Below are 24200 nucleotides of genomic sequence, written 5' to 3' on the forward strand. Positions count from 1 at the left end.
AAAGTGCAGAGCCAGTCATCAGTACGTGTAAGGGCCCTTGGGAACCTAATGGAGGACAAGGAGCCCTAAGGCAGCCACTAAGAGGCTGAAAGAGTGGGCTGGGCTTCGTCCTCCCAGAAGAAATGGATGGTCCCAGTGAAGCTCTGGACATGGAGCTGGCGCCTCATAAGCGCTCACCACCTGTAGCCACAGTTGTCACCTCTGTGCTGTGGTCCTTGCGTTCCTCCTGGGGGAGGCTGCGGGCACACTCCGTCCACAGGGGGGCGCCCCACACGCACCGTTGCCACCTGCTCGGAGCCTGGGGACAGCGAGGGGCAGCTCCAGGCTCGCAGCCAGCTGTGTGCTTCCTCACACTTCACGTAAGGCTGGCGTTGCCCAGTTTTCAGTCGAGGACCCGGGGCTCAAAACAGTCGAGGTCAAACAGTAAGCGGGAGCAGATTCAAAGCCAGGCAAGTTATGGAACTGGCGGCCACATGGCCCAGGCCACCCAAGGTCCCTCCCAGGCCGCGGCGGACCGCGTGAGCGTGCCGTGAGCGTTGCGAGGGCCCCTCGGGCGTCGCCTCGCTTTGCTCGTGCCGTGTCCCTCCCCTGCCGCCCGTGCCGAACCCGCCCTCCTGCGCCCAGTGCCCTCCCCGTCCGCCCCCGGGGCTGGACCGCGCCTCCTGCCTGGACTGTGTGGTGCTGGGGTGGGCGCTGCGCCTCCCGTTTTGATGCATGTCGCCTCCTGTGCCCAGCTTTGTGTCTGGAGTGCGGGGGACTCGGTGAGGGAGGGAGGGAGGGAATGAAGGAATGAATGATGGGACGCCTGTGGACCCGCCACCAGAGGGCGCGCTCGCTCCCCATTGCCAGGATCCAAATCGACTCGGAATCGCCCACAACAGTGAGCGCAGTTGAGAGGTGAGGCTGGGGCGCAGGTGGCCCGGCAGGCTGAGTCGCGGCGTGAGGCTGGGGACGCAGGCCCGCGACTCCCAGCTGCACCGCTGCGCAGCTCCCCGCTGGCCAGAGCTCTCGGCGTTGGGGCGGGGCGACAGGCGCCCGCTCCACCCCCCCACCCCCGGTGACCGCAAGCCCTCCGTCTCGCCCCGCAGGACTTCATCTGCGTGTCGTACCTGGAGCCCGAGCAGCAGTCGCGGACGCTGGCGTCGCGGGCCGACACGCCGGCCCAGGCGCTGTGCGCCCAGTGCGCGGAGAAGTTCGAGGTGGCGCAGCCCCAGGACCACCGGCTTTTCGTGCTGGTGGACGGGCGCTGCTTCCAGCTGGCGGACGACGCGCTGCCGCACCGCATCAAGGGCTACCTGCTGCGGAGCGAGCCCAAGCGCGACTTCCACTTCGTGTACCGGCCCCCGGACGGCGGCGGCGGGAGCCCGCCCTGCCTCGTGGTGCGGGAGCCCAACTTCCTGTGAGTCCCCGAGGCAGCACTTGCCGAGACTGGCGGGGACAGAAGAGCGGCCTGGGCGCGCTCACACGCCACACTCACGCAGCACGTGCTCCCGCATCTGATGGCCACACGGCGCGCATGCGTGCCTCCCACGGGCGCGTGCAGGGTAATTGTGAAAATAACCTGAAGGCGCGCCCAAGGGCCCTTCCTGAGGGAGAGCCATGGCACTGAGAGGCCACGTTCTTCATTAGCCAGAAAGGGAAACTGAGGCTCCGAAAGGGAAAAGGCTCTCCAGCCAGCTGCAGCGAACAAGCCCAGCCCCTGTTCACACCCAGCCCCTCTGGCCAGTCCCCCTGCCTCCCCACGCCCAGCGCATCCTTGGTCTTCCCAGGGAAGGGCCTGAGCTCGGTTTCCCCAGGACTGGACAGCGCAAGGGTGCTGGCCACAGCTGCGCCCTGCGCCCCTCAGGGTGGATCCGGGATGTTTTGGACCCGCCCAGCATCTCAGGAGCATCTCAGGGTGTGTGTTGAAGAGATAGGCCCCCCAACTCCTGCACCGGAGCCTGCCCTCGGCTGGCAGTGCCCGGGTCCTCTGCAGCCAGCTCCAAGCCCTGCCAGAAGCAGCCAGACGCCCGCTGGGACAACCAAGCAAGGCCAGCTCCACGGACACATGGACAAGCCCCGCCTCCACCACAGGGAAAACTGACAGGGCCCTTTCCCTGGCGGACACACCCCAGGGCTGTGGCAGTTGCTGCAAGAGGCACCGTGTGAGGAGTCTAATAAAAGCTCTTTTGAAAATGGCATCTCCTTTTCTGAAGGGTCTGGAGCTCTGCTCAGCTAGCCCAGCCCCCCATTCATAGCCTACCCTCCTTCCCAGGCGGGTTCAAACACCCGCCCCCCACCCCTCACCACTGAGGATCCTGTCATCTCTCACGTCTCTCAGGAATACCATGCCCTGTAGTCTTTCCCTGGTTAACTCCTACATATCCTTCAAAGCCCATCTCCAGGAAGCCCCCGGGTTGGGCCAAACCGTCCTTATCTACGTTCCCACAGCCCCCAAGGACTTGTCTCCTTCACATGAGAGATCCCGTCAAGTTGCGGTTGCCTGTTGATACTTCTGCTTTCTCCACCAGATTGGGACCATTCATGTCTGTGTTCTCAGCATTGAATAAAAATAGGTATTTGTGAGTGCCTGCTCTTCCAGGCCCTGGAAAACAGCAGAGAACAAAACCCAAGGCTCGTGTGGAGAGAGCCCCAGTGTGAATGGCCGTGAGCAGGGTATCCAGGGAATGGCAACTGGACTGGGCTGACTTAAACTCCTCGGCACCAACTAGCTCACTCAGCCAGTCAACAAACACCTGTTAGACCCTGGCTCCAGGCCAGCTCCGTGTGAGACACAGGGGGGGCTCCAGGATGCTGCCTTGCCCCAGAGGTCACAGATGCAAGAAAACAGGCACATACCCAGAAGCTGAGGGAAGCCAGCCATGATCCCAGAGTGCCTGTCCCCACCCAGTGCAGACACTGCCATTGGCCTTGGCTGGGCTACACAGCCCCGTGCCAAGCTCCAAGGCCCAGTACGTACCGCCTCCCACTAGGCCTAAGCCTGGTGGGGAAGGTTGGGGGGACCCCATTTACCAAAACACTCTCTTGCCTGGGTGGGCCCCAGGCTTGGGGTGGGTTTAGAGGGTAAGTTAGGCCCCAGCCCTGCTCTGGGGAGCTTATGGCTGGCTTCCAGGAGGGACAGAGCTGGCCAGCGGGCTGGACTGAGGGAAGCACTGTAAGAACATGTATGTACACGCGCCTGTGTGTGCAGAACCCCCTGAGGCCAGTGCTGAGGTCCACCCATCCGGAGAAGCCAGGGAGCCTTCGTGAGCCCCCAGAGAGCAGGAGAGTGGTTACCCGAAGCTCTTGTCATCTGGACGCCCCTCCCCCAGGCAGGTGTGACTGGGAAACGGGGGACCCTATCGAGGGCCAGGAGATGGAGTCACTGGAGCTGAGCTTCAGGGCTGCCGGGCGCTAGTTAACGATTCCCCTGCGTTATTTTATTTAATCCACACAACAGCCTCTTGAGGGAGGCGTCTCCTCCCTGGCATTTGTCCCCTCTCTCCTTGGTGGGCTGCCTCCCTCTCCCCCAGCCTTTACTGGCCCGGCAGCCTGAGGCTGGAGCTGGGCCAGCGGTGTTAGGAGAAGCCCCTAGGGTTTCCGCAGAGAGACTGGGCGTGCCTGGTCCTGCAGCCTCTCTGTCACCATAGCCAGCCATGAGGGCTGGGTGCAAAGTCCTGCCCGTAATGAAAGGTCCTAAACTGGTTCTGAAGTGGCCTGGCCTGGGGTGTCCCCACAACACCCTAATGGGGTGGACCAAGTTTGCCATAGTTGTGAGCAAGTTTCTGCTGAGGAGGGTCAGGCCTGCAGGCGAGGTCGGTAGAGAGAAGCAGAGCCACTGGTTGGGGGGGAGCGAGAGGAAGGGGATCCCCTGGTGTGACACCCCCTCCCGGGACCACACACTCACAGATGAGCCTGGCCTCCCCACTCGGCAGGCCCGAGGCCACGTCTGTCTGCAAAGCCTGGCACACATCTGCCGTGTACACACCCGGTTGGCTGGAATCCAGGACTGGGGTGTCTCCTGCCAGGCAGGGTCAACAGGGTGAGGGACGGGGGTAGCTGTGGCCAGCAGCAAGCCCTTCCTTTGAAGGAAGGTCACATGGAGCAGGACTCTGGGGAGGAAAGTGCCAACTCATAGCGGTGGCTTTCCCTCTTCCCCAGTTTGCTGGGAATCGTGGGCGTCCAGAAATGCTTTTAGGAACTGCCTCTTTGCGGCCCACGCAGCCCGAAGCCAACAGGGGACTCTGAAATCTGCCTGGCTTCAGGGTCAGAAAACTTACTCAGCAGTATGGTGGGAAGAACTGAACTAGGATCCGGGAGACCTGGGCTCCAGGCCAGCAGCAAGCCCTGAGCAAGTCCCTAACAGCTTTGTGCCTCAGTCTCCCCATTCTTAAAACGAGAATGCTCACTAGACCCTGATTTCCCAGCTCTGTTGCAGGGATCACCCAAGTTCCTGGCGGGGGGAGGCGGGGGGGGGCGGGGCAGGCAGGGGAAGTCTCAGATCTTCTCAAAAAGGTAAATAAATTCAAGGCTAGCACATATGGTCATGGAGGTTGTTCACCGCCACATTTGCATGGCTGCGGGGACAAGTGGGACTGAGACCCATCTGTGGGCTACTTGTCAGGGCCTGCGTCCTGCTGTGGGACTCTGTCCACCCAGAGCAAGCGGCGTCTTTTCCAATCTGTATGAAGGAATGTGATGGTCTATGGTGAGTACAGGGGGACTCAGGTCTGCTGGGCCGTGGGGATAGTCCCAGGTCAAAGTGACCAGGGTGGTGACAGCAGAAGGCACAGAATGTCAAGGGGCCTACCAGAATAGAGGATGTGTAATCTGCCTGGCACAGGACAGGAAAGAGGGCTTCCTGGAGATGGGGGTGCTGAGCTGGGGCGTGAAGGGTAAGGACGCGGCCAGGTGCAGACAGGAACAAGAGAGCCCCTGCGAGACTATTGGGAGACAGCTCTCCACGGGTCTCGCATTTCTGCATGTCTGGTGAGGAGTCATTGACAGCATTTGTCTTTTTAAGAGTACCTCAGTGGCCTTGGAAGGTCCAGATTGTTTCTCCCTCCTGGGAAGAGGACAGATTTTTTTTCCTGACTAGGATAATAAAGTGTCTCTCACCTTGGAAAATAATGTGCTCCTCCAGGGCGGAGTCTGGGCAGGTTTGCTAGCACCGTCTTTGAATGATTGAGTTTCTTAAGCTTGAGGTTTTTAGGCCACTGTGTGCGCAGCATTCACCTGGGCCCACCTCTGCATCACTCAGCAGACGCAGGTAAGAGGAGTCAGAGCGAACGTGAAGCTCATGCCACCTGCTGTGCCTCGGGTCATGCCGTCCCGTGTCTCTGACATGGTCTCGTGTCTGCAGCACCTGCACTGAGACAGGCTCACTTGCCAGGCTGCAAGCCGGTAAAACCTCAGATTCTTGGCGGTTCTGGACAAGGAAGAGAAAAGACAGTGAAAAAAAATCACAGGAAAAGTAACAAGACTGTGCCGTACGCATGGGGAACTGCCCCTTTCAAGATGGCTTGAACATAAAGTCAGAGGCAAAAAGAAGTGGGAGGTGACACTGAGTTAGCTGATTAGGCCAGGCCCAAAATGGTCTTGGAATCCTCCACCCACACACTGGACCGGAGGGGCCAGACTGGAGGCAGGAGAGGCTCCCCTGAACCCTGCTGCAGCAATCTGGGGTGAGGGGAGGTCTGAACGGGGGAAGGCGTGGGGGTGGGAGGGGGAGTTAAGCCTGGGAATGCTGAGGCTGTAAACTCAGCAGAACGTGGTGGGCGATTGGAGGGTGTGGACGGAGAGGGGGGATCCTGGAAAGACTTGTAGATTTCTGGCTTGGACGCCGTGCTGCGGGTTGTGCCATCAGCTAGGTAGAGAGGAACGCAGGCTTGAGAGGGAACAGAAGACATCAGCATTGGGTGTGAGGGGTATGAGGGGCACGCAGGACACCAAACAGGGGTGGGGCACGGATTTGGGAGTCAGGCAAGGCCTCAGTCCCTGGTAAGGGTCAAATATTCTGAAGGGGTAGGGCCCAATGACTGTCGGGGGCAGAGAGGTCCCGCCTCTGGGAAGTCCTTGCCTGTCTCGTGGCAAGCACTTAGCCCCACTTTCAGTCCTCCTGGCCACCCTGGTGCCCAGCTCCCATGAAAGGCTACAGCCACCTCAGCTGACTTAGTTACTTCTCATAAAGGAAATGGAGTGACTGGTTTTCCTGGGGACAATGAAAACATACTACTAGAAAGATGTGGCCCCAACTCGAGTGTAATGTCTCACGCCTGTAGTCCCAGCTACTTGGGAGGCCAAGGCAAGAGGCTGGCTTGCACCCAGGAATTTGAGGCTGCACGGAGCTATGATTGTGACACTACACTCCAGCCTGGGCGACAGAGCATGACCCCATCTATAAACAAAAAAAGCAAAGACGTCACCCAAACAGCTAAAAAATGCAATCTACTATGTGTGTCAGAAAGAGCTAAGAAATTGATACAACATGAAAAAACAGCCTGAATTAGAAAAACTCAGAAATGAGATAATAGAACTGAGGAAAAAATTAGGAAGAAAAGAATTGTTTCGGACATGAAGAAAAAGAATTGTTTCGGACATGAAGACTTAACGAGAAGGGACACAAGACCATATAAACACAACTGAAAATGCATTACTAGGAAAAGGAGATGGAAAAGGGAAAATATTTTTAAATAAAAAAGAAATGAATAACAAAAGTATGGTCCATGTAAGAAAAAATTGATCAGTGGGACTTCATTAAAATTAAAAACTTCTGCTCTGCAAAAGACACTGTTTATAGCAAGACCCCCTCTCTACAAAAAAATTTTTAAAAATTAGCCAGGCATGGTGGCACACCCCTGTAGTCCCAGCTACTCAGGAGGCTGAGGTGGGAGGATGGCTTGAGCCCAGGAGTTGGAGGCTGCAGTGTGCTGTGATTATGCCACTGCACTTCAGCCTGGGCTACAGGGTAACACCCGGTCTCTAAAAAAAAAAAAAAAAAAAAGTGTCTCCCCTGAATTTGTCGCAGACATGACTCTATTTGCCAGTTTCTCAACTTCTGTTCCATACTCCAAACGCTAAAGGAGCCAACCATTGCTAAGCAGGATAGGAAACCCTAAAGACAGGTGGTCGGAAGTGTCAGGGCTTAGTGAGAGTTACTTCTTGTGTGTGTGCTTTCTCCCTATCTATCTAAACAGCCATCTTGCTGTGTGGCTTATTTTTTTTTAGCAGCTTTATACCACAAAATTCCCCCATTTGAAGTGTACAATTTGATAATTTTTAGTATATTGAGATTGCATAACCATCACCACAGTTTTATAACATTTTCATCACCCCAAAAAGAAACCTCACACCCGTTAGCAGTCACTTCTCACTGCCCCCGCCCCAGCCCCTGGAACCACCAATCTACTTTCTGTCTCTACGGATTTGCCTATTGTGGACATTTCATAAAACTGGAATCACATAATATGTGGTCTCTTGGCTTCTTTCAATTGGCTGAACTCCTTTAATAAAAAGCAATAAGCCGCACACTATTCCATTGCACGGATATGCAGTAGTCCGCTCTTATCCATGGTTTTGCTTTCCGAGGTTTCAGTTGCCTGGGGTCACCGTAGTGTGAAAATATTAAATGGAAAATTCCATAAATAGACAATTGCTAAGTTTTCAATTGCATGCTGTTCCAACTATTGTAATGAAATCTCCCACCGTCCTGCTCCGTTCTGTCTGGGCTGTGAATGACCCCTTCGTCTCGGGAATCCATGCTGCCCACGCTGCCCACCTGTTAGTCACTTAGAGTAGCGGTCTCGGTGATCAGACCCACCGTTGAGGTAGCACAGTGCTTGTGTTCCAGTCACCCTTATTTTACTTACTAACAGCCCCAAAGGGCCCGAGTAGCGATGCTGGCAATTCAGATTGCCAAAGAGAAGCCGTAGAGCGCTTCATTTGAGTGAAAAAGTTGTGTGCCAAGGTTGCTAAGATCTGTGGTAAGAATGAACCTTCTATCCGTGAAATTATGAAGAAGAGATTCATGCACGGTCTGTAGGGGGTTTGGCACTATCCAGGGTTTCTTGGGGCGTGTCCCTATGGATAAGGGGGACTCCTGTAGACGGTGTGAGTACCTCGCTGGGTGATGCAGGGCCCAGGGAACCGCAAGCCAGGCAGCCTCTGTCCTTGAGGAGCCCCCGGGGAAATCCGGTGAGATTTCCCCTCCCCGTCCCTGTCCCTGCACCTGGTGGAAGGGCAGACCCTGACACGTGCTGTTAGAGATGCAACAAAAATGCAGGTGGACAGAGGAGATAGTACTATTGTAGTGAAATCTCATCATTTCACGTTGCCCTGGCGCCTACTTTGAATATCCAGTAAGTGGAGTTTCCCAGACCAGAAGCAAGTTCAGTTACCCTTGGCAGTTTCCGGTTCTCCCTTCTGCCCGGTTCCTCAATGTGGTTGATCTCTGCTATATAAAACTTCCTCTTGGTGAACAGGAGGACGCCTCCCGAGGGTACAGCTGACCAGCCCCACTGACCCTCACATCCCGCATGGACTGTGCAGACACGCTACAGTGACCACTTCTCAGTCACAGTGTGACCTCCTAGAACTCACGCCTGCTTGCTCTAAACCCACCAGTTAAAACTCCCCATGAGAAACCTGTTTGGATAAGCCCTAGACCCAATAAAGGCCCTGGCCCCCGGGTCCTTCCCTCTCTCTCGTCCACACGCTCCCTGACCTCCATGCGTGGCCACCAGGTGTGCTGGGTACGCCCCAGGACCTGTAAGCAACAAACTCTTTATTTCCATCTTGCATCTCCCCCAATCATTGAAGGGGTGTTCTCCACCTTAAAGATCCTAAATTAAAACAACTTTGGATGAGTGGGGAGAAGCTGAGGAAGGTCCGGGGGAACGGGGCGCGTTAAGGTATGCCTGAGGGTCCGTGGAGATGAAAGGAAAGCCAGAGGCTCTAACAGGTCCGAGGACGCGAGGCTGGAAAAGACGGATTGGGGGCGGCTAGGAGGGGCCAGGAGCATAAACCACGCAGTCGGGCAGAAGTTAATACTCGGGGTCAGTTATAAATCTTTATTTTTTTAAAGACTTGAACACAATTGCAGAATAAAATACAAAAGCAATCAAAAATCATATTTTCTAAAAATAGTTTTCCATTTGAGGCTTGTAGCCCTCTTCAATAAAATCATTCTGAAGACTTAAAGAGGTTTCAGCTTCACATTTCTCCCAACAAAGACTCTTTCTGAGAGGGGCTACAGAAGCCTCCACGAACTTCTTGCTCTTTAAAACTAATGAGCCAAAAAACCTCCTAAAAAAGCAAGTATTACTGTTCTCAACACAGCTTTACCCGCCCCTATTTGTAGTTTTTTCAGAGCAGACTGGGGAAGTGGGCAAAGGCAAACAAGTCACCAGCAAAAGAAAGGCCTGGAGTGAGCCCCGAGCGGCAGGTGGCCTTCCCCAGGCCGGAGCAGTGGGGGCTTCCCTCTCGCACCACCTTCGGTCTCAGATTAGCACACATTCGAGGATGGCGTTCACACTTGGAAAAGCACCCAGAAGGCAGCTCTTCAGTAGTGACCAAGGCACACGTTGTCCATGGACAATTTTATCCTGTAGGAGACAAGAATTCTTTGGTGAACTATGTCAACCCTAAAGAAATTAAGACAAACATAATCCCACCTGGAGCAGGCGGTCATCTAGGACAGACCCACCCACAACTGTCACTGGGAATGCAGCTGTTCTGGATTCCCCTAGCGAATGCTTCCAGAACAAAGCTGGAGGTGGTGGCTGGCAGAAGCAAAACTGCCCAGCTGCAGAACGGCACTGCCGCCCCCTTCTGCTTTCAGAATGACAAGGACCTTCAAGTGCCGTGTGCTGATTTACCTGTGTAGTGGATACGGCTTTTCACAAAGGTTGACCAGCACGTACAAATGTCTCAGAGCATACTCATACTGGAAAGAAACGAGACAGAATCAAACATCATTTCATCATACGATCAAGTCTTAACTTGGGAATACTACGTTTTTGCAATTACAGAGGTAAAGCACATGGGCCAGTGGTTTTTGACTTTTTTGGGTCATGGATCCCTTCTCCACCTTTGATAATCTGGTGATATTTACAGACTATCGCCCAAGAAAAATGCATACGTGCAAGGGTTTGCACACAGCCCTGGGGGTGTGGCCGGCCCCCAAAGCGCTCTCAGTCCCACGTGAGGATCCTGATGGAGAGCTCCTGGTGGCTCTGCTCCCCGATAGGACCTGGGACCTCCCTTGGGAGTCTGCCTTTTGGTTCTGGGAACTTCGCCCTGGGAGAGGCACACTGATGAGAAGGGGGTGGGGGTGGTGCGGGAACGCCAAACTGGATCACGCCAGGTAAGGCTGAAATACCGGGAATCTTTATCTTGAAAAGAAACTTCAGAGAATCTGAGAACTCTCATGAAGATGAAGGAAGAGAGTCACTTTATGTGATTCTAAAGAGCAAAAAAGCAAGACTCGGGGGTAAATGGTTCTCTTAACTGTTCAACTCCGCCCTAGGGTGAGAACAGCCGCGGACAATGGGTAGGCAAGTAGGGTGTTACTGTGTTCCAATAAATGTTTCTTTACGAAACAGGCCATGGGGGGGACGAGGCTGTGGACAGGATTTGGTCTGCAGGCCAGTCTGCCACTGTTTCTCTAGAAAGATCTAAGCACCACATAGTGCTGACCAGAAGGCTATTTAGGTCCCTTCCAACCCTGGCATTCTGCAACCTGCAGAAACTCGATACGTCCTCCTACTCCACAGACCAGGCCTGGCTTCAACACTGAATCTTGGGGAGGGGTCAGCACAGACCCTGACGGGAGAAACAAGGGGCTGATGTGGAAGGGAGGAGTGAGCATGAGGTTTGCAGGGACAGCAAAAGTGTGAAGAGAACTACCCTTCAAAACAGAAATGAGAGTTGTCATTTATGACTCTGGTAAATTTTCCCACCCACTGGGACAGTAAGAGGGTTCTGGGGCCAAATATATGGTCCGTAAACTTGGATGACCTTCGTTCTCTCTGAAATGAGCCCACTGTTCCCTCAGCCTGGATGGAACCTTCTAGGGGTAGTGCATCTGATGTGATTTCCAAGGGACAGTATGAGTTTGGCCTTCGGGTTCCTGAGGACAGCCCGGCCGCTCACCGTGGCGGAGTGCCAGTTGAAGCAGTGCGTGCGGAAGTGCGCCAGGGCCTCCGGGTAGCAGCCGTGCCCCGTGAGCGGGGCTCTCAGGGACAGAAGCCTCTCCACCTCAGCCTCGGACGTTGCCAGCAAGGAGACAATCTTGCGCACCGACTTCCGAATGAGCTGCCTAACCTGGGGACAAACACATCCCGTCAGAATGTGCCTCCCTGTGCCGCCTCTCCTGGACCCACGATGGTTAGAAGCACGTTTAAAGACGTCCCTCCACACAGCCCTCACCCGCTTAGAACAGATGCCAGTAAATGTCTTCTGAAAAGCTGTGTGTGTGCACGGCTTCCGTGACAGCTGGGAGGACCTTGCCTTTCGAGGATCCGCTGGCGCGATGGAAGCATTTACAACCAAACGCCTGCAGAGCAGGCGCGCGCTGCTCTGCAGAAAGGAACCTGTGCCCCACAGTGGACTGTCCCAGGAAGGCTGCTGTGTGTTCAGGGCACCTCTGCCCACTGAGGAAACCACCGAACGGTCAGGCGGTGGGACACAGAGGGAGGCATCGTTTTCCTCCCAGATTATGAAAAACAGCGTTGTAAGAGGAAGAGCTTCCACGTCAGCCTAACCTGACACCAGAGCTCTCCGTCCCAGCCCGCCCCAGCCAGGGTTTGCGTCCTTCACGTCTGAATCCACAGACTCACTGCCCACTGCGCGCTACGCCAGCAATTCTCAATGTGTGGGTCCACAGCCACGGGGTCCCCAAGAGCTCTCATGGGCTCCGTGACATCTTCCCTTTCTTAACCACATGTATCTGTGCAAGGCTGGATTTTCTTCACCATTTCGGCCAACACAGCCGAGCCCGACAAGAGTGAACGCAGACGCAGGTCCAAGGACCTAGCTGTCTTCCATCACGCTGCACGTACAGAGATTTGCAAAAACGTAAAGCAATGTCACTCTTCTCACCAAAATGGTTTTTGTTTTGGAAAATGGTTATTTTTCATAAAATAGACATTAACACAAAAAGGGTTTGCTATTGTTTCTAAGTAAGTTAAATATATTTTTAAATCTCAGTTTTAATCATCTTTTATTTTACATAAAAATCTAACTACGCAACAGTTATCAGGAAAGTTAAATCCACTAAGAAGTATGTAGCCGTGGGAATAGTTTTCAAATTTACAGCAGATACCAAAGAAATCCTATATGATTTACAGCTGTTCAAGCAAACACATGAAAACTCTGGTTCCGTTTCCATGAACTATCAAAAGGGTAAGGACAAAATGCTCCTCTGTCTCGTTTTGATTTCTGATGCAGTATGTATCAATAGAAATGACCCACCATAGACAACAGCTCTGTGGGATCAAGAGTTCAAAGATGGCCGGGCGCGGTGGCTCACGCCTGTAATCCTAGCACTCTGGGAGGCCGAGGCGGGTGGATTGCTCAAGGTCAGGAGTTCGAGACCAGCCTGAGCGAGACCCCGTCTCTACTAAAAATAGAAAGACATTATATGGACACCTAAAAATCTATATAGAAAAAAAAAAATTAGCCGGGCATAGTGGCGCATGCCTGTAGTCCCAGCTACTCGGGAGGCTGAGGCAGTAGGATCGCTTAAGCCCAGGAGTTTGAGGTTGCTGTGAGCTAAGCTGACGCCACGGCACTCACTCTAGCCTGGGCAACAAAGTGAGACTCTGTCTCAACAAAAAAAAAAAAAAAAAGAGTTCAAAGAGTGTAAAGAGGCCCAAGACTACAAAGTATGAGAACTGCTGATATACTGTGTGTGACACCAGCTAAAAATATGTCCTGCTTAATAAGGTGGCTACACATGGGGTACTAACTTTCGGGATAATGAGATATATGCATTTTAAACAAACCACATAGATAGACAGATATTTATTCATTTATGACAGAGTCTCACTCTGCCACCCTGGCTAGAGTGCAACAGCACCATCATAGCTCACTGCAACCTCAAACCCTTGGGAACAAGTGATCCTCCTGCTTCAGCCTCCTGAGTAGCTGGGACTACAGGCGTGTGCCATGATGCCCAGCTAATTTTTTCTATTTTTAATAGACACAAGGTCTCGCTCTTGCTCAGGCTGGTCTCAAACTCCTGACCTCAAGCGATCCTCCCACCTTGTCCTCCCTGCTAGGATTACAGGCATGAGCCACCTCGCCCAGCCCTACAGATTTATTTTTTATCTTCCTAAAAGATTCGGGCCATATTTCATACATCAACCACTGTGTTGTGCTGATGACGGGGACAAGAGCTGGCTGTGTGGGAAACAGCGGGCAACTCTTTTGCCTGGCATTCCAGTGGGTGCACAGCTATAATTTAAAAAGTAATTCTTCCAGCTCCAAACAAACCGATGAGCTACTGAAAATAGACTCAGTAATCATAAAGGATAGCTCAAGGGTTTTAGGAAGAATTTAAGCTATGACAATGTTTTCCTGAGACAGCAGAAATTTTTGTGGATTGGATTTTTTTTTTAAAGAGATGGGGTCTCACTATGTGGCCCAGGCTGGCCTCAAACTCCTGGGCTTAAGTGATCCTCCTGCCTCAGCCTCCTGAGTAGCTGGGACTACTGGTGTGACCCACTGCACTCGGCTCTGAGTTTTTAAAATAAATATGATTAGCTAATAACTCAATAAGCAGCAAAATAAAAATGTCCTCTAAGCAACAAGGCATAAAAAAGGGAAACATTCATGTGCCATGGCTTCTTGGCAGGATACGGGGGAGACCAGCCCCCTTCCATTGCTTGCTGTTACCAAAGAGGTCAAGGTTAGTTCACTGATGAAGAACGCAGACAATCGGTGCTCTGCTCACCTGCTCTATTTCACACAGAGCAGAGGCTAGGGGTTCCTTTCCCACCTGCTCACATGCGGCAGGGACCACGGCTGGGAGCAGCACCTGGGAACGCTTCCGATTACCACTACTTACGTCCAGATGCATTTGGATCTTCTTGACAAGCTGCTTGGACTCCTGCAGATCATTGGTCCTCATCAGTTTCCTTTTCATGATCTCGAGGGGCACATCAGGGCTAGGAGTGAGGTCAAGACGTGTGACTGGAGGCAGGAAGATAGGAGAACTGGCTTTGTGTTTCACACCCTGAAACTGCATCACTTTCATGGCAGAGATTGACTGGAGGCAGAGAGACAGAGAGAGCCGTTTGAGTGGAAAGAGCCGACGTGCCCAACACGCCCCGGGTCCAGCCTTTCCAGCAGAGGCTCACAGTCCACTCCTCAGGGTGTCAGGACCACTGAAGGGCCACAATCATAGCCTAAAAAGACATGGCCGGCCCCCAGCAAGACACAGGCGACACATCTGCGCACTGGAAATCTACTGAGGAGTAACTTCAAAAGTGCCTGGCGTCCCTTGCAGCAGAGCTGCTGTTCTTCGGAAGGCAACTGCCGAGCCACGGGCAAGCGGGGCTCGGCCCACAGTAGTTTCAACCAGTGGCAACCCAGACTGTGCTTGCCCGCCCAGGCTCCCCTGCCTGTCCCCAGTGGCCGGCAGTGGGAAAGTACAAAGCATCTGTCCAGGTCAGAGCTGAAGTCTGGGTCCTCTGAGAAGGGCAGAGCTATAGCCACAGAGAGGCTGGGCTGACGCCTGGCATCAGGCTCCAACAAATGGGCACTACTGCCAGGCTCGATTTGCCTGCAGACATCACTACGGACTGACTCCCAATCAGAGGGGGAAAATGCAAGCATTCTGTTCCTAAAGCAAGCCACAATATTCTAAAACAGTCCTGAAACTAAAAAACAAAACGCACACAAAGATACATAAAAACAAAGTTAGAAAAGGTCCATCACCCCGCCTAACCAGCATCAGACATGGCCGAGGCTGAGGCTACTGTAAAGACAATGGAAAGCCCAGGGCAGAGCCCCCCACTTAGCCAGTCAATGACCCTGACTTCTCCGAGTCACCTCTCTCCTGACCAGGTCACTGTGTCCTGAGTTCAGGTCTCAAGTCCTGTGACTGTCCCACTGCTGTCAGGTCAGCGGACCCCCAGCCCACACTCTATGGTGACGGGCTAAAGACAGCTGGATTTACTGACTCCCAAGTTCTTCTAGAAGGCCATGTTGTTCCCAAAGAATAGATCTCAGCTGGCAAGCTGTCAGCCAGCGGTGGGCTGCTTGCGGAATGGTGTTCGAGCACACGGACAGCTGGGAGGCCCTGTGCATGTTTGTTATGGTATTAATACTTGCACACACCAAGGGCTAGCTCCAGCAGCTTCACTTAGGGCCCAAGCCTTCAGCAGCTATCCACTGAGACACTGCGCAGATAGCCCTAATGAACTTACCTATTTATCTAGGTCCCTTCCGCACGTAGATGGAGGGGGACAAAAAGTCTCTAATTTATAGCCAAAGGGTAAAGGTAACAACTGCAGCTTGCAAGGAGGCAGGACCCCAGGGAATCCAAGGTGTGAGATGCTGTGGGGCGATGCCACAAAACGTAAAGGCGATGCCTCTGATTCGGTAATCTCTCGCCGTGCTAGGCCTGTGTTTAGTGTTTGTAAGGTACAGCCGTCTTTCACGCTCCTAGCCACCTGTACGCTAGGGTTCTGACCAGTGAGGGCACAGAGATTCAGAGAGGTTAATTCACTTGCCCACAGTCTCACAACTCTGCAAGTCTGAACCTAGAGACGTCTGACTGCAAAGCCTGCGGGGTCCCGGGGAGGAAGGGACTGATTGGGAGAGGCAGAACCCCCCCACCCCCCCGCCTCCACCATCCCTCACCCGGATCCCGTTTCTCTCCACCGGGAGATAAATATTCCAGGTAAGCCCAACGGGGACTGGAGGGATGCAGGAGAGCGAGGCCCCTACTCACTTTGTTCCCATACTGCATGACGTGGCTGGTGTTGGTGTGGGATTTCACCAGGTGGTACTGCTTGTGAAGGGTCTCTTTAGTCAGATCCTCCTGCAAAAATGAAACCATTAAGTCCTTCAGTGATCACAGCCGGACAGTTACACCACAGCTGGCTGCCTGCAGGGCTCACCACGTCCGAGTCTTCCATCCAGTTGACGCTATACCAGTCCCCCAGGTACGTGGACCTGGCTTCATCGTAGTAACAGGCATAGGATGACTCCTTGGCGTTGGCAGCAGTAGTTGCATAGACTGTAAGGAATTAAAAATTATCTTTTAGTTGTATTTTATTCCATGCTTTGGATTACACTTAAAGCTCCAATCCGTCCTTCTCCCCTGACAAAACTGAAGCATATACCTATGACCAGTACAGGGAGGGCAAGGACACGTGACTGTATCCGGCCCTGTCCATTGGGTTACAACGACTCATTTAAAATTAAATGTGGAAGAAAGAGGAGGCAGTTTCTGGCAATCAGCAAATGTGCATGCTTAGGATATCACGCTATTTTGGAAGAATGCTGACAGATTTTAATAGCTCAGGAAACTCAAAGAATATGGGCCTAATTTGGTTTCCAGAGAGAGTTAATATTTATTGAAGGAACACTTAAGATTGACTGAACCTATTCAATAGCTACCACTTGCTATCTCTCTACCACAGGCTCAGAATTGTGCTGGATAAATGTTACCATTTAATAGGTAACTCTCCCAACACACAGGCACTGTCTTACCCCCATTTTATAGATGGGGATAACTCAGGGCCAAAGAGGGTCACCTGCTCAAGAAGAGAGAGCCAGCAACCAACACATCATAAAGAAGGGAGTCTGGTCCAACGCCCATGTGGTTTCGGGCTAGAACATACAGATTCTTTATTCCCTGACCACTAATCCTCAAGAAGCAGAGGAAGCCCAGCTCCTGCCTGCAAGTTATCTCCCCACTTCTGTGCACCAGGCTGTCCCCAGGGGCCCCTGCTTATGCAGAAGCCTTGGATCCACGCTAGCAGTCATCTGAGGATGACACATGGCACGCCGCACAACCTGCTCGCCAGCCCGGCTCAGAGGCCAGTGTCCCACCACCTACCGTTGATGTCATCGGGCAGGTGGTTCATCATGGACCCAGACTCGCAGGCTTCGATGTAGAACACCATCTGCGAGGCAGAGAGGCAGGTGAACTCACACCCCAGCCAGGCAAGGCCTCTTGCAAATGCTACTGGGGCTCTGCCCACTCTCTCTGCCCAGTCTTAGAGAGTCCTCCACATTTGCTTTTGGGGGACATGACTGCTGTAAGAGGCTGCTGCCAGAGGCTACGGAAGCTGCTGTCACAAACCAGAAGGAGTCAAATTTATTCACCACTAATAGAATAAAAGCAACTATTAGTTGAAATTACGTGGAGAAAATGCAGCCATATGATGCTAAGAAAATCTGTTTCGCCACCCAGTACAGGGAGTAGTTTCAAACGGCAAAGCCGTGTGGCCAGCCACCTTTCTGCATTCCCATCACGTACACACTGACCTGCACAGTTTCAGTGCTACGGGGTGAGAGAGGCCAAAGTGAGAGTGAGAGGGTGGTATTTTCCTCCCCAACTATCCAAAACTGGGGACAGTCCTAGGAACAGGAGTCCTCAAGGCATGCTCTAGGTATGGTCCCTAGACCAGCAGCAGCAGCTGTCATGTGGAAACTCAGAAAGGCAAATTCTCAGGCCTCTCCCCAGACCTTCCGGGTCAAACTCTGGAGGTGAGACCCCACTGCTTCAACAAGCTCACCAGTGACCATGACCTCACACATAAAACCAAAAGGTTAATCCTGGAAAACCAGCGATCAGGACACCCTTCCCACCCACAGAGAGATGCCGGCGCAGAACTGCGGGCTCTGCATCCTCAGCTTCCCCGAGCAGCTCCCCCAGGGCGGCCTCAAGGGCCGACGTTACCTTCTGGTACATTTTGTGTTTATACATGTAACGGATGGTGTCACTCAGGTCCTTTACGTAAAGCTGAAAGGTAAGAATTTCCACATTCAGACCAACACGTCAAGAGAAACCCTTTGCTGAGTAGCCCACTAATGAAGTTCTAATGATGCTCTGTAAGTTCTTTTCTACCGATCCTTAGAAATAACCACGGTGAACAATAACCCTGGACGTCAGCTCAAGCATTTTAGTCACATACTTAAAGAGGGAAGAGAACGTGCTTCTTCGCCCATTCCGCTGTCCAGACATTCACAGATTTTGTTCTGTTCTCGTGTCTAATGCAACACAGCCAAGTCCTGAGACAGCTACTGATGTGATATGAACAGAAACGCTGGGAAAACCAGCTGGAAGAGACGTCCCTGGGTAGATTTCAAGCTGCTAAACATGCCCCCCACAGCCACCCGCCATATGTACAAATTAGAAAACACGCACCACAGGTTTAATGTCAACACTTAGGCTTTGTTTTCTATTCTCTATTTAAGTTTGTCCTTAAAATGTTAAGAAAAACTCACATCATCATTAGGAAAAACCAGTATTCCAGTAGATCCGTGATCAGTGAAGTAAACGAACACATGATCCCGGGGGCCGCTGCCAAGAAAGAGTCAGAGGTCAACGGTTTCCTATCTCTATTTCTACTTCCATTTCTGTAAAAAGTTGCCCTAATCAAAAAATCAAGAAGTCTGAGGATTACAGTCGTCCAACCAGATGTGAAGAGGAACACAAGGGCCTGGTGTCCGCCTGTCCCCTCTGCTCCCCTCAGTGTTATTCTGAACCACAGGGCGTGTCCTAGAGCCTCGAAACTCTGACTCATGGCCAGAAAGAAGGAGAGACTTTTCCTGGGTCTCCCGTCAGACACCTCTGGCGTGGTGTGGACAGTGGGGTCCTTTGACAATTGGGCCCCATCCCAGGTGGCCACACTCTCCAACTAGATCTTCCCAAAATGAGTAAGGGAGCCAGGACACGAGCTGGCAGCTTTCCCCTGCAGGCCCCTCAGCTGGCACAGTCTGGGATGCCCACCTGCCAGCCCTCACCAGGGCTCCCAGCAGAGGGCACTGCTTCCGGGTGGCAGAGATGTAGTAACTCACTGGGAGCCAATCTGCTTCGTCCCACACACAGGCCCGTCCCTGCGCTGACTCACATGAGCTTACTCTGCCCAGGCTGCACTGCTAGCGTAAAAGAAATATGCTACTGAAGTCTGACATCACGTGAAAATGCTACCTAAAGAAATATGAAGACGAGACACCTCTAACCCACAGCAGTGAGGCAAACACTGGGGTTCCTTTTCCCCAACACAAAGGTTTGCTCTGCACTTGGGAATGTGCTTCTCCCCGTGGGACCAACGTGTGACTGGAGCACAGGGCTGCTGGCAGGCTGGGGCCCCACTACCTGACTGGCCCCCAGGGGTTCACACCTGTCTCTGCGTGCTCTACTGGTCATGGGACATACCCACACTGCAATCCGTGGACAGCAAAGACAGCAGGTTTAAGTGATAGGGAACATTGTATTAATAATGAGGGACGTGGGTCATGAGGTTAATTTGGTACCGAAACATGCTACCAAGAGAAGCCACTGGAACATCAGCCCTGTGCAGTCTAAATCAGAACAAACCTCCCCACTCTGTAATTTCACCAAGATCAACAGGCCAGGAGCAAAGAACAGACCTGTTCCAATTCTCTATACTGGGGCCCAGGTCACGAACACAAGTGTGGCATCCGTAAAACAGACGTTACCTCTTTAGGACTTTTCCAGACCCTTTGCCCTCCACTGCTTTTGCGTCACCTCTCAACACAGCAAGGAAATTCTGGGGAGTAACATCCTATAAAGAATTGGGAGCCAAAATCAGAGGCTGCTGTCATTCCAAACCAGAGAGTCTGCTGAGTCTGTGGCAGACCCAGGCCACCAGCCCGCTCGTCTCCAAGGCTCAAGGTGTGACAGCCAACACTTGGGAACCGAGAAGGACCCAAAGCCAGGGTTGTGTTCGACCCCATCATCTTGGTTTTGGCTGACAGCAACTCCGCGAGCCTGCCGTTCCTTCCCGGCCATTGCACAGGCCGCGTGGAGAAAGCCCAGGGTGCCGCTGGCCACGGGAAATGACAGAGGCCGAGAACACCGCCCCAGGACACGGAGGCACCAGTGACAGGGCCACCCTCCCAGCTTGCTGCCGAGGAGGCTAAATCCCAAAGACACTCAAAGTCCTTGAACAGGAATTTGTAAAATTGATACTTCATCATTAAAAGCGATACCAGAAAGTACAAAGGGGGAAAAAAATCAACAAAAATCCCACCATCTAGATTCTAAACATGTCCTTATATGACTATATAGGCAGAAACAATTTCATAAAAATCAGATCATCTATTTTACATGTATGATGTGTTAAATTTAACCGTATTTCAATTTAGAAGAAAAAAATGAAATGAAACTAAAAGAATTGTTAAACTTCAGATAAAAATTTCTTCATTACAGGGATATTGGTTCCCAAAGGTCTTTCTGAAATTAAAAAACAACAAGACGAAACAAAACACGAAAACCACAAGACTGAAGTCATTACAGTGCTTTTAAAAATGTGTCAATTTATACAGTCTCAACTGGGAGGAACATAAAAATTTTTGGAAGTGATATACTGTAATAGTAATTAACGAAAAATGATCTCAGCAAAATCCTGAGATCCTGTGCACCAGGTTTGCTGCAGAGAAAACTGGTTTTCATAAAGAGCACAGGTAATCTATATTCAGATTACAGTAATGTCTCGAGAAAGTCCGCAGTTATTATGGAAGAAAATCCATTATCAGGCTTAAAGTATGAGAAGACTAGAAACTAAATATCCGTAGGCTGCAACTTACTCTGGACATTTTTCCTTTCCTTTCTTTCAAAACTCTCACTAATTTACTCCTCAAGCACAAATCCTAACACAAACGGAATGCTGACCCGAAACCAGTCTAGGGAGGTTCTGATTCTAGAAACACAAGAAAGAGGGAAAAATCATCACTAAAATGAAAACAAAACCCGCCGGCTCCAACCCCCTGATCCCCGTGATCCGCTCACCTCTCCGGTGTAGTCCTTCAGGACGCCCTTGTAGACGTCTGTGCCATTGGGCCTGTTGATCACGATACCTGGAGTGGGATTGCTGCAAATTAAAGGACACACTTGAAACGCACAGTGTGATGTGTCTTTGATCTCTCTCTTCAAAAATATGTGCTTCTGTTATGTGAAAACACAGTGAACCCCCATGTTTGCCGAAGACACACGCCATGGCTGCCAGTGTGCTAGTGCTTCGAGCAGCCTGGGGATCTGGGGGTTCCCACGACTCAGGAGCTCTTGGCAGCAGCAGTGAGGGGTTGAGCTCAAAGAGCTTAGGACAAGGACCAAAGCCTAGGGGTCCCTGGCCTCCTGCTGGAAACCAGATGGCATCTCGGGGGCAAGATCTCATCACAAGCTCTCTCAGAACAAACTATTTTCAGAAAGAAACTGCACAGAAAACAAGATTTAATACAAGAAACTTGAGTGTGAAAGCCTCAAGATGGACGATGTCTGAGCTGAGTACGTGATCACAGCAAGGACAGCGTCCTTCACCGGGACCACGGCAGGGTGACCGAGGAGCTGGGAGGTTAGAACTGGTTTCCACCCACACTTGCTGCCTCCGATCTCCACAAGAAATCAGGTAAGTGGGCAGGAGAGAACTTTTGTAACATTAAATTCAGCAAGTAATAAAAGTAAATCGGTATAGACAGAAGGGCAGTAGGATCTAACCTACTACAAACAAGAACCTTCTACATAGGGGCCTGCTGTGCTGTCCCCTGCTCGGAGGTTACAAGCACCGACGAACCCAACCATGAGTCATCTAAGGTGAGGAGGAACTTACGCTTTGAGCCCTTTCAGAGTTCCCAGCAGCACCCCTGTCTGTGTCCCTGCCCTTCCAGGGCACGCCCAGTCACGGTCAGAGCGTCACAACAGGCATCCCTGTGCCCTGTGGTTCATCTGGGAGCCTGTTTAGGTTCTAAGGTGAGGCCACTGTTCCAACGACTCCTGTCCATCTGTATACGGCTTGTTGTTGGTTTTTTTTTTTTTTTTTCCTACCCTGAAGTTCTTCACCACCAAGTTTAAAGCGCTCCCTACTTACTCTTCAGAGTTGGCAATGTCATCATACATCATCACGATGATCTGCTCGTCAGGAATCCCGTTTCGGTGAATGATCTGGTAGGCGTGGCACGCATCTGCCTGGGAGAAATGATTTCGTTAAGTTTGAGATTTTCCCAGGAAGCCAATTCTGGAGTTCTAATGCGCAATCAGTTCTGTCTCATGGAAGACTTGCTGTGAATCATTCCCTATTGGTCACGCATTTAAATTATTATTTTAAAACACATACATTTTTTCCATTTCGATTTTAAAAGATCCTCCCCCCCCCAAAAAAAATTATCCAAATTCTTATTCATCAGGAAGTTAGTGGGCCACATACACACACCCACCACCATATTTACAGGTAACAGGGCCTTTGAAAGCCTTAAATAACTTATTTTCATTTTTCAGACGACATAAAAAGTTTGCTGACAGCAGGCATTCAGGTCTCAAAACAGAATGACTCAGAATGATAAACCAACAGATTAAAATTTAGCAGCTAGTTCTGTTTCACACAGGATTCTCCTGATTCAAGTAACTTTGTCTGCCATAGTTACTGTTCAGAGACTTGAGTGAAAACTCCAAAGTTCAACTAAGGAACTGAAATGAGAAATTGTTCTTAAATTAAAAAAAAACATGAGGATAATACAAAGGAAGACGATATTAAAGACAAAAGAAGAATGTTCCTAATGCCATGTCTTGCCCATACAAGGTGATGACAGGCTTGCCTCCTTATTCCAGATGAAACACGCTGCCACTTCATGACATGGAAATCATTTGAGGACAGAAAGGAAAAATGTTGCCTAACTTTCTCCTACATTTAATTATGTCTTTCCTAGAACAAAGACATAAATAAGCAAAAAGAGAGGAATGTGCCCAGCTATTTAGCTCCCTAAGGAAGACAGCTTTAGGAACTGGACCTGCACACGTCGCATTCTGAGCAGCACTTAGCACAACAATAAAAATAAGGTTCGTCGAACATTAAACCTGGCACTTTGCCTATGGATGCCCCAAACAAATGGACTTATTTTATGGCAACGAAGGGTGCTCAGTATACAGGTGAACGGTTGAATGGTTGGGTCCAGGGCCCGGCACTCAAGGGCTCTTAGATGAATGGATGCCTGAATAAATGTGAAAACTAATACATTTACTGATTTTCTTCTATTTGTCCAGCACTATGCTAAGACTTTGTATGTGCACTACCTCATGTAATTCTCACAGAAACTCTACCTATGTGGTCAAGGTAACAAGCCCCATTTTATAGATGAGGAAAAAGAAGTTTAAGGAGGTAAGTAAGGTGACCTGCCCAAGTCACACATAGCTCATGGCAAAAGAGCCCACGCATTCTGACCCCAGAACTTGATACTGCTTCATACAAGGACAATAGAAACCTCTGAAATTACAGAGGCCCAGGGAGAGAGAGTAAAGGGGTGAAAGTCTAAACATAGATCATTTTAGTAGTCACTAAATATTTTACATACACACACACACACACACACACACACACACAAACACAGTGTTGAAATGTTTAAGTCCCCATTTCTGTGGAACAATGAGGACCTTCAAACACCAGCTGTGGCAGGCAGAATAACAGACCCCCAAGAGTCCACATCCTGATCCCCGAAACCTGTGAAGATGGCAAAGGGGAATTAAGATAGCAGATGGATTTAAGGTTGCTCATCAGCCGGCCTTAAACTAGGGAGGTTTTCCTGGATTATTCTAGTGGGCCCGATGTAATCACACAGGTTTGTACGTGCGGAGAGGGAGACAGGACAGTGTCCGAGGGATGCAATGTAAGAAAGACTCAACTGACCCTTGCTGGCTCTTGGGATGGAAGGAGCCATGAGCCAAGGAATGCTGGCAGCCTTGAAACTGGAAAAGCCAAGAAAATGGGACCTCCTCTAGAGCCACCAGGGAACGTAGGCCTGTCGACATCTTGATTTAACCCAGTGAGAACCATTTCCGATTCCTCACCTCCAAAACCGTATGATAATAAATTTGTGTTGTTTTAAGCCTCTAAGTTTGTGGTAATGTGTAAACTAAGCATCCTGACCTCACCCATCCGGTTGAGCCACACACCGCCAACCCAGCAATTCCACCTCTACATCCAGCAAAACTCTAGCCCATGGGTAACGGGGGGTGTTCACAGCATCAC

At 51.3% G+C, this 24200-nt stretch overlaps 2 protein-coding genes across 5 annotated transcripts in view; one reads left to right on the forward strand and one right to left on the reverse strand.

The window, feature by feature from the left end:
* Positions 1–2172, forward strand: part of RIN3 (Ras and Rab interactor 3) — a 119726-nt gene extending 117554 nt beyond the window's left edge. Inside the window, exon 10 of the mRNA XM_069465236.1 lies at positions 1089–2172. Within this exon, the coding sequence (XP_069321337.1) occupies positions 1089–1403 (315 nt within the window). The 3' untranslated portion in view covers positions 1404–2172. The remainder of the gene's footprint in view (positions 1–1088) is intronic.
* A 6860-nt stretch (positions 2173–9032) lies between these two features.
* LGMN (legumain) overlaps positions 9033–24200 on the reverse strand; it is a 32007-nt gene continuing 16839 nt past the window's right edge. For 2 of the 4 annotated variants that reach the window (XM_069489250.1, XM_069489251.1), the window contains exons 3-14: positions 22050–22147; positions 20975–21056; positions 19663–19748; positions 18445–18520; positions 17897–17959; positions 17051–17117; positions 16107–16225; positions 15938–16027; positions 14048–14248; positions 11131–11301; positions 9855–9922; positions 9033–9581 (exon numbers count right to left, since the gene is read on the reverse strand). In XM_069489250.1, coding sequence (XP_069345351.1) covers positions 9539–9581; positions 9855–9922; positions 11131–11301; positions 14048–14248; positions 15938–16027; positions 16107–16225; positions 17051–17117; positions 17897–17959; positions 18445–18520; positions 19663–19748; positions 20975–21056; positions 22050–22147 — 1164 coding nt within the window. In that variant the 3' untranslated portion in view covers positions 9033–9538. The remainder of the gene's footprint in view (positions 9582–9854; positions 9923–11130; positions 11302–14047; positions 14249–15937; positions 16028–16106; positions 16226–17050; positions 17118–17896; positions 17960–18444; positions 18521–19662; positions 19749–20974; positions 21057–22049; positions 22148–24200) is intronic. The other 2 variants (XM_069489252.1, XM_069489253.1) reach the window with 2 other exon arrangements.

This window comes from Eulemur rufifrons, chromosome 2, assembly GCF_041146395.1.
Source record: "Eulemur rufifrons isolate Redbay chromosome 2, OSU_ERuf_1, whole genome shotgun sequence".
NCBI classification, from domain to species: domain Eukaryota; kingdom Metazoa; phylum Chordata; class Mammalia; order Primates; family Lemuridae; genus Eulemur; species Eulemur rufifrons.